The sequence below is a fragment of the Fukomys damarensis genome, unplaced genomic scaffold (assembly GCF_012274545.1).
Source record: "Fukomys damarensis isolate Sample0158 unplaced genomic scaffold, DMR_v1.0_HiC HiC_scaffold_12, whole genome shotgun sequence".
NCBI lineage: Eukaryota > Metazoa > Chordata > Mammalia > Rodentia > Bathyergidae > Fukomys > Fukomys damarensis.
In genome coordinates, this window is record NW_022900924.1 from 18,481,273 (window position 1) to 18,493,439 (window position 12,167).

The 12,167-nt window shown below is 40.8% G+C and overlaps 1 protein-coding gene across 1 annotated transcript in view; it reads left to right on the top strand.

Annotated features, from left to right (window-relative positions):
* The window catches only part of Kntc1 (kinetochore associated 1), an 80,994-nt gene that overhangs the window by 58,046 nt on the left and 10,781 nt on the right, over window positions 1–12,167 (top strand). The window contains exons 43-53 of the mRNA XM_010604354.1: window positions 585–694; window positions 1,207–1,414; window positions 3,112–3,201; window positions 4,336–4,507; window positions 4,592–4,650; window positions 4,744–4,960; window positions 6,019–6,092; window positions 6,290–6,500; window positions 6,838–6,947; window positions 8,844–8,890; window positions 11,128–11,206. Of these exons, the coding sequence (XP_010602656.1) occupies window positions 585–694; window positions 1,207–1,414; window positions 3,112–3,201; window positions 4,336–4,507; window positions 4,592–4,650; window positions 4,744–4,960; window positions 6,019–6,092; window positions 6,290–6,500; window positions 6,838–6,947; window positions 8,844–8,890; window positions 11,128–11,206 (1,377 nt within the window). The remainder of the gene's footprint in view (window positions 1–584; window positions 695–1,206; window positions 1,415–3,111; window positions 3,202–4,335; window positions 4,508–4,591; window positions 4,651–4,743; window positions 4,961–6,018; window positions 6,093–6,289; window positions 6,501–6,837; window positions 6,948–8,843; window positions 8,891–11,127; window positions 11,207–12,167) is intronic.

Below are 12,167 nucleotides of genomic sequence, written 5' to 3' on the forward strand. Positions count from 1 at the left end.
TTTTTTTTTTTTTTTTTTGGTACTTGGGACCTTGCCGCCTATGAGGCAGGCGGTGTAATCACTGAGCTAAATCCCTGGCTTTTTTTTTTTTTTTTTAATACTGGGGACTGAACTGAGGTCTTTATGCTTGTGAGTCAGGTGGTGGAACCACTGAGCTAAATCCCCAACCCAAAAAGATAAAATTTAAACTTTTTTTTATCAAAAATATACAACATTTTATTTGCAAGAAGTATATTTAGCAGGAAAGTAATCACTGCAGAAATGCAACTGTATGTGTTTTGAAACCAAATTCCTACACAGCAGTGGAGCTGGTGTTCCATTGACCTTAGCAGCTGCATCTTACCAATGCACAGGCAAGAGAGGCAAAGGCAGCTGAGGAGTTTTAGACCTACAGCTGATGTCAAGTACAGATCGATGGCTGCTTGGGTGGGTAGATGATAAAAATAAAAGTTGGAGAAGCTATAGGAATGCGTTGCCTTATTTAAATTTAAAAAGCTGAGTAAAAATGCAAGTCATAATATTACCCAGCTGTGAAACATTTCAGTTCAGAGAGGTCTTTTTCATTTTGCTCTTTTTATTTCTAGATTTCTTTTCAACCAGCTTTCAGGCAGAATTTTCTCACCAAGAAAGACCTCATTAAAGCTCTTGTGGAGAATATAGATATGGATACAAGCCTCATTCTGGAATATTGCAGGTAACTTGAAACGTCAGTGATGGTGCTGCTGTTAGCTAAACCAGCTGATAACCCTTACCTTGAGGACACGGAATTATCATCACACGTGGCCCACATGCTGGCACTCTGATGTTTTGTCAACTTTCAGTAAATTCAGTGCCAGATTAAATGCTCTCATGATGTCGCCTTTTAAATTCACTGCTTCATGTTTCCTAGACTTGCCTCATGATAAGAGGGCACTTCACTAAAAATACAGGACCTTTTTTTTTTAATTATATTCCTTTGGTACCGGTGATCAAACTCAGGACCTTGCACTTGTGAGGCACGCAGCAGCACCACTCAGCTAAGTCCCCAGCCTCACTTTTTAAAGGTGACAGTTAGCTCTGATGTTAGATGGTTTATCTGATTACAAAGGGGACCATAGGAGTGCTCATGTTCAGGCTGGGCGCACAGACCTGAGTTGTTTGGCCGAACCTTCACATGGAAATGGATGCATTTCTGGAGACCGGGATGTGACTGGCTGCCTCTTTTAGCACATTTCAGCTGGACTGTGATGCGGCGCTTCAACTATTCATTGAAACTCTGCTCCACAACACCAACATCAGCCAGAACCCTGGACATGCAAACCTGGCACCTGCAAAGCAGCAGCACTCCAAACTCTTGGCCAAAGCCATCGAAATGGTTCCCTTACTGACGAGCTCGAAAGATTTGGTCATCAGTCTTAGTGGAATACTACGCAAGGTGGGTGAACGGAGCCATGGCAAAGATCACTTCCACCTCAGTTCGTTACATGCATGCTGTTTCAGTCCTGTATTCTTATGAATGTTTTAAAATATCAAAATTTTGGAATTTGATGTTTTTTTTTGGTACCGGGGATCGAACTCAGGACCTTTTACTTGTGAGACAGGCAGCAAAACCACTGAGCTAAATCCCTGGCCTGGAATCTTATGGTTTTAATATAGTTTAATACAGCAGTTTTCTTATCTTGCCTTTTTAAAAAATGGAAATATCATTTCCTCCCCAGATTTTTAACAGCACATATTTGAAAAAGGGTCAAGCTAGAAAGAGAATTATAAATCGAAACAAATTTTCCCATAGTCTACTCTCTATTTTTTTTCTACTCTCTTTTTTATTTTAAAAAGTCTCTATTATTACATGTTTGCCGTACATAATGATTATATTCATTGTGAGGACTTGGTACATGTTTCTAATGCATCTTAATTCGTTTTTTCGCCTCCCCTTCTTACTTTCCCCCTTAAACTACCCTCTAGAATACATATTTTACCTTCCCAAGGATAAAATATTAATAGTTTGATTTAGTGACTGTTTCACACTAAATATACTGTCCTTTGGTGTGGTGACTATCCTATTTACATATTATTTCTGCCGTATGGCTAAACCATACTGCATTTAACCAGTCTATAGTGGGTGGAAATTTAATTGTAAATTTTATTACAATTTATGCTGTATTATGCATGTTTTCCTGTCCTTTTTATTTATTTATTTTTTTTGACAATGTCAAGGATTGAACCCAGGGTCTTCTCATTGAGCTACATCCTCGGTGCAGCCCCCTCTCACTTTTTTTTTTTTCTGAATTGCCCAGGCTGGGCTGGAACTTGTAATCCTCCAGCCTCAGCCTCCCAGAGTTCTGAGCTTACAGGAGTGTACCACCATTCTCTGATCCAGTTGGAATTTTTAAATCAAGAGATAATTTGATGGGAGAATGAAAGTGGATGACGGGAAATAAGATTATGGCTGTAAGAAAATTTTCAGTTTTGTATCATGCCTGTAACTCAGCCAAAAATTATATAGACATAAATTATATATAATACATATTACATAGCATTATATGCTCAAATTTTCTGGGTACAATAAATTATCTTCCCACTTTGTTTAATGTTATTCATGTAACTTTATTTGGTATTTCAAGAAATAGGAAAAAGTAATGGTGAGAAGGAGAAACAGAACAAAGGAACGCTCCCTTTCTCTAAGTAGTTATAGACAGCACCCAATTAATTCTTGTTTATAGCATATAGGTAGAGCTAAAACAATTCTTTGAGAAATTTCTGCATGAAGACCCACATTGTAGTTGTTTCCAAGAAAAAGTCGATTTCTGTTTTAATTTTCTCATCATAAATGGAAAAAATGGAGCTTTCGTTTTAAAATCTGACAAAATTATGATATTTTGACCATATTTATTTTTATGTGGTTAGTACCATAAAAGCATCTTTAGTAAAACAATATTGTCATATAGACATTTTAAGTGTATATGTTTATTATAGTGTAATTTAGAGATGAGAAATTTTATTTTTTTAAATAATATAATCTAAGTTGTAATGCACTGAGATTTTACACTTGTGATTTGTACCAAAGAACATTACTGAATAAAACTATCTGTGTGGCAATATCTTTTTAGGTTTTGATTATTTTTTTTGCAGTTGGATCCCTATGACTATGAAATGATTGAAGTCGTCCTGAAGGTTATACAAAGGGCTGATGAAAAGATAACCAATATTAATATTAATCAGGTATGACAGATATGTTAAAGATTTAAAAATCATCTTTATGCTTTTACTTATAAGTAATACAGTTATCCTGTAATATTACAGGATTATTCTTTTAGCTCCCCTTAAACTCTGCATCTAAAATAAACTCTGCATCTAAAGTTTTTTTTTCTTTGAGAAAATCTAATACTGAAAAGACTTTTGCGCTGTCCATATCTTATCCTTTATCTTTGTCCTGTTTTTTCTGTACTGAGGTAATTCAAATCTGTCAACCAAGAGTAAGAAGTCATCGAAGAACTAATTGAAGAATTAAGGCAATATTATTTGCCATCTAGCCAAAAAGGACATGAACTCAGAGTTAGATTTAGCTTTCTGTACTGATGGGTAGGTCTATGACACCCATTCTATCTAGTACTTTCATTTAACTTACTTTTTTTTTTTTTGGTACTGGAGATCAAACTTGGGTCCTTGTGCTTGCGGGGCAGGCGCAGAATCACTGAGCTAAATCCCCAGCCCCTTAACTGACTTTTTTATTTGTTTGTTTATTTATTTTTTTGAGACAGGATCTCAATATATAGTTCGGGCTCATCTTGAACTCTGAGCCGTCCTCCTGTGTCAGCCCCCCGCCAGTACTGGGATTATTGGCATATGCCATCACACCTGGCTTCATTAACTTTTCTTTTTGGTGGCAGTATTGGGATTGAGTTTCATTCCTAAAAATAAAAGAAAATGAGTTAATTCAAAAGATTTTTTTAAAAAAAGTTATACAAACCCCCAAATAGAAAATATAAACATAAAATGGATAAGAAATAGAGAATTAATTTTAGATTTATGGCCTCTATTTATTTAGTTTTTTGAGACAGGGTCTCACTATGTAGTTGAGACTGACCTGGAACTCACTCTGTAGTCCTGGCTGGTCTTGAACTCACAGTGATCCTCCTGTCTCAGCCTCCCAAGTGCTGGAATTACAGATGTGCACCACCACACCTGGCCACGCTATGGTTTAGAAGAATAACACTCCAAGGAAAATTAAGAAAGGTTTTGATAATCTTCATGAAAATGAAATAGTCTGAGGAATGGAATCGCATGAAAGGATAGAACAGGTGATTTTGCGACAGTATGGACAGAGTTACTTTTACCGAAAATACTTTAATGCAGGCATTGAGTCTTCTGAAACACCTGGAGTCATACAAAAGAATCTCCCCACCGGTGGACCTAGAATACCAGTATATGTTGGAGCATGTCATCACCCTGCCACCTGCAGCCCAGATGAGACTGCCCTTTCACTTAATACTGTTTGGCACAGCGCAGAACTTCTGGAAAATTCTCTGTATGTTCATTAACTTCTTAAGACTTGCTGAAGAGCCAGTCATTTTTTCCTCCTCAAAGTATACCCTTCCTGTTTCCTTTCCAGCTTCAGAGCTCAGTGAGGAGTCCCTCCCAACGCTGCTCTTAATCTCCAAATTAATGAAGGTAACAGATTCAGACTCTACAGGGCTTCTTTGTGCTGTCATCAGTCCCAACCCTGGGTAGGAGGACCTTACGCTGCTTTCTTTGTCTCTGAAGTTCTCTCTAGATACCCTCTACATTTCTACAGCCAAACATGTTTTTGAAAAAAAACTGAAGCCTAAGCTCCTGAAGTTAATACAAGCTAAGTCCTCAGCGCTGATGACCAAGGAGATAGCCAGGATCACGCAGACCATCGAGTCCTACTTGCTGTCCATTGTCAACCCGGAGTGGGCGGTGGCTATCGCGATCACTCTCACCCAGGAAATCCCTGAAGGTGTGCGGTCTTCCTTCCCCTGGGCCTCAGACTGTCTTTTTCATTTTGTTTTGTTTTAAAGTGGCCCTTTTTTTTTTTTTTTTTTTTTTTTCGGTTTTGGGCACAAACTCGGGACCTTATAGTTGCAAGGCAGGCAGTGGCACCGCTGAGGTAAATCCCTGGCTGTTTTGTTTTGTTTTTATGTTTACTCTTCTTTGTGGTACTAGAGATCAAGCCAGAGACTCACATTCTAGGCACGTGCTCCAACACTGACCTTCATGGTGCTCTGGCTGTATTGATTTTTGTTTGTCCTTTTTTTGTACATTTGAAGAGAAGCAGTGTTACACTCTTATAATCTGTGTATCCATCCTCTTCACTTGTTTGTTTTTGTTTTTTGGAGGGTTTTTTTGTACCAGGGATTGAACTCAGGACCTTGTGCTTGCAAGGCAGGTGGCGGAACCACTGAGCTAAATCCCCGGCCCTCCGCCATCTTCACTTGTGACATTGCTGGATTTTCCAGAACTCAAGGGGCTGAGGCAGGAGTGGGAGCATAGGTACTGTCCAGCTTGTGAGTAGGAATAGAAATTATGTGACTTTTAGGATCTAACTAAACTTAGAATGGTGAATCCTTAAATATCATCACTTACTCAAGAATACAGATACAGGCACTTACTACCACAGTTTTGGTTGTAGCAAAATTGAAAATAATTATCTTTTTTTTTTTTTGGTACCAGGGATTAAACTCCAGTCTTTGCACATATGAGGCTGGTGGCAGAACCACTGAGCTAAATCCCTGGCCCAATAATTATCTTTTTATAATGCTCATCAATCAAGAACTAGTTTTCTGCCTCTTTTTTTGGTACCAGGTATCGAGTTCAGGCCCTTGTGCTTGTGAGGCAGGCAGCGGAACCACTGAGCTAAATCCCCAGCCCGACTTTCTTCTTTATATCTTTTGTCCTGTTGAACTACTGTTTTACTGAGTATTCATTTTTATAATTTAAAAATATTTCCGAATTTGACTGACCAACATTGTCTTAGAAAGACTCGGTTGCTCACACATCTTCTCTTTATCTTTTCAGGCCCCTTCAAGATGTCTAGTTTGAAGTTCTGCCTGTATTTGGCCGAGAGGTGGCTACAGAACATCCCACCTCAGGTCTCCTCTCTCTTTTTTGTGTGGATGCTCTTGCTCAGCTCAGCTCCTCATCCTGCCCTGGTGTCAAGGAAGGGCAGGGAAGACTCTGGCTGAGAGTACAGCCAAGAGGGGAGGGCCCCTGACTGGTAAAGACAGGTCCTTAGCCTCTGCTCAGATTTGTCAAATAAGCCTTTCTTTTCACTTGGAATTGTTAAAAGGGTGAAACACGTGAAAAAGCCCAGGCTTTGTTGAAGAAGCTCCATCTCCAGTTCCGTCGCTCAGGCACAGAAGCTGTGCTCATAGCCCATAAGCTGAACACCACAGAGTACTTAAGAGGGATCGGAAAGCCAGCCCACCTCATCGTCAGCCTCTATGAACACCCCACCATCAACCAAAGAATGCAGAATTCACCTGGCAAAGATTATCCTGGTAAGGACAAGCCTTTTTTGGTACCAGGGATTGAACTCAGGTCCTTGCGCTTGCAAGGCAGGTGGCAGAACCACTGAGATAAATCCCTGGCCCAGTACAAGGCTATTTTTTATCCAAAAAGGACTATTGTTTTGATTTCACAGTTAGAAAATAGAGTTTTTCTTTTTTTTTTCTTTTTTTGAAGATTGGAGGAAGTTGAGATGGGATCTCACTATGTGGCCCAGGCTGGCCTTGATGCTCCTGTCTCAGCCTTCCAAAGTGTTGGGATTATAGGTGTGAATTATCACACCTGACTCAAGTTTTTATTTTCTTAAATTCTGTATCTTTGATATCTTAGATATTCATGCAGCAGCTAGAGAAATAGCTGAAATCAATGAAATTAATTTGGAAAAAATCTGGGAAATGTTGTTGGAAAAATGGCTGTGCCCTGAGACAGCACCTGGAGAGGTAGGTGCTCGCTGGCCCTGGTAGGGTGGCTGAGTAGGTCCAAGGGTTCTGATTCTCAGAGGCTGTGCTTGTCTCACATCTTACAACCCTGCCCTTGAGAACACAGAACACAGACTCTTCAGTGAAGAGAATTTTACTCAGCTTAATGCATTCTGTCGTCAGATGAGTAAAGAGATGATTTACTTTTTAAATACTGAGTTCATTGAAAAGCTGTTTTTACAATGCAGTTGATGGTTTAAGATTTTTTTGCTTTTGTAGGACTGCACATTGAACGCAGGGCCTTGCACATGCTAGGCAAGCACTCTACCTGAGAAACATCCTTGGCCATTTTTTTCAGCTTTGAGACAGGGTCTTGCTAAGTGACTTGGGCTGGGCTTGAACACTCAATCCTTGTGTCTCAGCCTCCCAAAAAGCCGAGGATGCATTTCAGCATTCCCTGGGTTCCATCCACAGTGGCACTTAAAAAAAAATGTTTTTGAATTGTATATTTTGAGTATGATACTGCATACATGATTATCCTGTCCTCTTAAGGACATGAATTTGAAGGCAAATCATATTTTTTTTTTCCTTGCAGCTGATAATAATTTAGATGCCTTGTAACGTGGCTCTGTAACTTTAGTTGCTTTTTTTTTTCCCCCTTTTGTAGTTGTTAGGGGAACTTTTTGAGACAATGCAACATCCTGTTTCTCTTCAAACTCCTGCACTACACACACACACACACACACACACACACACACACACACACACACACACACACACACACACACACACACACACACACACACACACACACACACACACACACATTGATTTAGCATCTACTGATGATTTCTCCTTGAATCTGTTTTCATTGATGAAACATTGAGAATTTGAAGGGTACAGGCCAGGTGGTTTGTAAAATGTTTTATTTTGGGTTTTCCTATGTTTCTTGATTCATTTTGGGCAAGAAAGCTTTGTAGGTGATATATTCTTTTCAGAGGATTGTACCAGGAGGCTCAAAATATCAATTTTTTTAGAATGAATTAAAATCTAAAATTTATGATAGGTTTCAGCAATCCACATCCAGAAATTTCCGCAGTGTCCTCTGAATTTTCATCTAGAGCTTGATGAGTAGATTCTATGATTCCTATATCTATCTGGGCAGATATCCTTAAAAAAATATCTAGTCAGCCAGAAGAGGCAGTAACACATCTGTAATCCCAGCTATTTGGGAGGTTGAGGCAGAAGGATTACAAATTTGAGATCAGCTGAGGGTAAATTAGAAAAACTCTGTGTGAAAATAGAATTTTAGCTGGGTATGGTGGCTCATGCCTGTAATCCCAGGACTCTGGGAGGATGAGGCACAAAGAACCTAATTTGGAATCCAGCTGGGCAACTTAACAACCTAACAAGACCCTATCTCAAAAAATAATTTTTTTAATTTAATTTTTTTTTAAGATAGGGTCTTGCTATATATATAGTTCAGGCTGTCTTTGAACTAACTCACTGTATAGCCCAGCTGGCCCTGCAGTAGTCCTTCTACCCAAGTCTTCTGAGTACTGGGATTACAGACATGTGCCACAATGCCTGGTGAAAAATGATTTTTAAAAGGACTGAGGATGTTAGTTCAGAGGTACAGCATGTGCCTGACATGTGTGAGGTCCTGGGTTCAGTCCCTAGTAACATGCACACATGCACACCCATACAATCTATTTGTAAACAAATATAACTCATATGACATTAGATTTTTATTTTTATTATTTTCTTGAGACATTGTTGCTCTGCTGCCTAACTTTCCCAGAGTCATTTCCTTTTAAAAGTTGACAACAATTTTAAGTTCCAGGGGAGGACTGGGAATGTTTGTTTTGTTTACTCAGGCTTTCTTCAGTTTTTGATTTTTTTTTCCTGTTTTCAAAGAAACCATCAGAATTATTTGAACTTCAAGAAGATGAAACACTACGAAGGTACACTTTTCCTGTACTTAGACTGGCCTTTACCTTCATGCTCAGTAGAAATCCTATCAGTAAACTTCTGAGGTTGAATTTTTCTTTGTCAAATCAGACTGGGATTAAAACTAGGATTTCACGCATATGAGGCAAGTGCTCTACCAATGAACCAAACCCCCGGCCCCATGGGTTGCATTTTAAAAGACCTCCTGGATATGATTTGAGTCAGAGTTGGTGAGAATTCATTGATCTACAGCTATGAGAATCTCCAGTGGGAAAAATCAGAGAGAGCCAGAATTTCTGAGCCCTCAGTGAGCACCTGGGAATGTCAGGGCTCCAAGGAAGCCTTTAGCAAAAGCTGACCTCACACAGAGGAAAATGCTCTTATCAGCTAGGACTTTGGTCCCAGCTCCCTGTGTGCTCTAACCTGCTAAGCCGGGTGGTTCAGATTCTGGCCACCAGACTCATCTATTCTATCCTTGGTTTTTTTGGGGGTTTTTTTTCATCCATCTTTCTAATCTAAGACTGAGACTAAGAAATGTGCCATGCTTTTATCAAATGTGCTAATTCTGGTTGCTCATGGTTTCTCTCTTGGGCAGACTGTATTTGAGCCCAAATCAGAAAGAATGTGCAGTCTATTGACATTGCTCAGCATGGCCATGGGAGAGGGCATGGTAGCAGGCATGCCAGCTTCTTCCCATTCCTAACCAAGATCCAGAAGTAGGCCAAGTGGCCTATGAGGCCCACACCCTGCCTCAGGCCTGGAAATCTGATAATGACAAAAGTCTTGTGTAGACAAACCTGAGAAAGTCATTTCTCCTAGTTTGGAGCACAGCTAGCCAGCCCCCTATTCCTTACCCTTCTCCCTGGGCCCCCCTCCTCCTTGCTTAGTCCTTTAAGGGTGGGGTGCACCTTTGTCTCAGCAGGAGACAGGTCCTAGCCAGCACACTGACACCTGCATGCCAGCTGCTCTGTCAGCTGAGGCAGAAGGATGGCCAGGGAGTTGTTTGCACCTAGGCCTTCGCACTGATCAGTAGCCCCAGATTTTTATTTATTTATTTTATCCTTTTTTTTTTTTTGAGACAGGGTCTCACTATGTAGTTTAGAATGACCTGGAACTCACTGTGTAGCCCAGGCTGGTCTTGAGCTCACAGTGATCCTCCTGCCTCAGTCTCCCAAGTGCTGGGATTATAGGCGTGCACCACCATGCCCGGCAGCCCCAGATTTTTTATATAATTTTGAAACAGGTTCTCCCTAAGTCACTAAGCTGCCCAGGGTGGGCTCGAATTTGTGATCCTCATGCCTCAGTTTTCCAGTGCTAGTGTTATAGGCACGTGCCACCATAACTGGCTGATGGCAAATTTTCAGGCAGCCCTGGACTACTCAGAACTTATCTCATATTAAAATTTAATAACAAAAATAAAAACATGAAAGAGTGGTGCTAAGGATATAGCTTAGTGCTTCCTGAGTTCAATCCCCAGTACTACGGGAGAGAGAGACAGACAGAAACAGGCAGAGAGAGATCGACTGATCCTGACATATGTTGCGAAACAAGGAATCCTAAAAAGCACACTTCTTTCAAAAATCTAACTTTCTGCTTTTTCCAGCTGAAAACTCCACTGACCCCTGTTCCATTCTACCTTGATCCCTCTTTCCCTTTCTGGAAAACCTCACCAGCCCTGAGGCATGAGGTTGAAATGTGCCACTTACCAAGGTCCTGGTGCTACTAAAGTGTAGAATTTCCCACGTGTAGAGAGGTTAGTGTGCTTTACAGCTATAGTTTGTGTCAATTTTTTAGATAGAATTCAAGTGATCAGATGTTGACTAGCTATTTTAGATTAGGAGACGGGGGCCTGGCATTTGTTGTATATATTATCCTCCTTTGCTGTCAAGAACTTGAGAAAAGGTCAAGGGTCCTTGAAAGGTGAAAGCAAAAGTGTCATTGACCTGCATCCTGGCCTGCATTTGGGATGTTTAATGACTTTTACTGTGGACAGTAACACGTATCTCTAAGCTTAAAAATAAAACACTGAGGCAGGAGGATCAGAGTTCTAGGCTACCCTGGACTACATAGTGAGTTCAAGCCCAGCCTGAACTACATAGTGAAGAGCCCTTCTCAAAAAACAAACAACCAGGGCCGGGGATTTAGCTCAGCGGTTCGACACCCTGCCTCGCAAGCACAAGGACCCAAGTTTGATCCCCAGTACCAAAACAAACAAACAAAAATAAATGTAATTAAAATTGTCTTTTTCCAGAGTCGTGTATCTCCTCCTGGCTCGCCCCATTGATTACAGTTCAAGAATGCTGTTCGTGTTTGCAACTTCAGCTACAAGTGTAAGCTCCCAGCACTTACGCAGAACCCTTGTGGGCATCTCAGCTGAGATGTTTGCCATGCTTGACTTTATGAACAGATGATTCTGGTAATGGTCACTTATATACTCATTCAGAGTCTGTCAACATGGATCATTGCCTCCTCCCACTCCATTTAGCACTGGCCTCTGTGACATCTGCTTGGCAGCCTCAGTGGCCCACCTGTTGACACTTCCCACAGAGTCAGTGCCTTGGTGATTGTTAACTCACTGCTCAGTCAACACCCTTAACGCCAGGGACTGAACAGGCTGGGCCTGCGCAACCTGTCCTATCGCTGTAATAACCACCAACATCCCACTACACTACAACACTTGCAGCTTTCCCTGAGGCAGCACAGCCTCCCTGTGTGGAATGACATTTGGTGAAAAGTGACTGGATAGCGCCCCAGTCAGCTGGGTGTCTTTGCTTCTGCTACCGTTTCCTTCATGTGTGTTTCCCATTTCATCACACGGAGTACTAGTACTTGTACCAAAATTAATACTGACATGCATTCACATGTGGGCTCCTCATAATGTGATCTGTATCCAGGCCTGAGGTTTAATAAAATTCATTTTTCCTACTTCATCCAGAACACACCTAAGTGAAAGCCACCTTTGGTTTCCATGCTGGGGGTGCAAGCCTATGAACACCGCAGGACAGTTGGGGGTCCCAGCTGATTCTGCCAGCAGTTTCACCCACCACTGCTTTTGCACATCAGTGGCAACATTAGCACAGAGTAAAAGGCAGAAAATATCTTGGTGTTATTATCCAAATGGTTTTGACTCTGTGCCTCCTGTAAGTCTCAGAAGTGTTCCCCCAAGGGTCTACACTCACGTGTTGAGAACTTTTCTTTGCTCTGCGTTCTTTTTTAATTCTTTTTTTTAAATAGTGTTGCTTTGTCGCCTAAGTTGAAGCTGATTTACCAACTACAGTGTGTAAGTGTGTA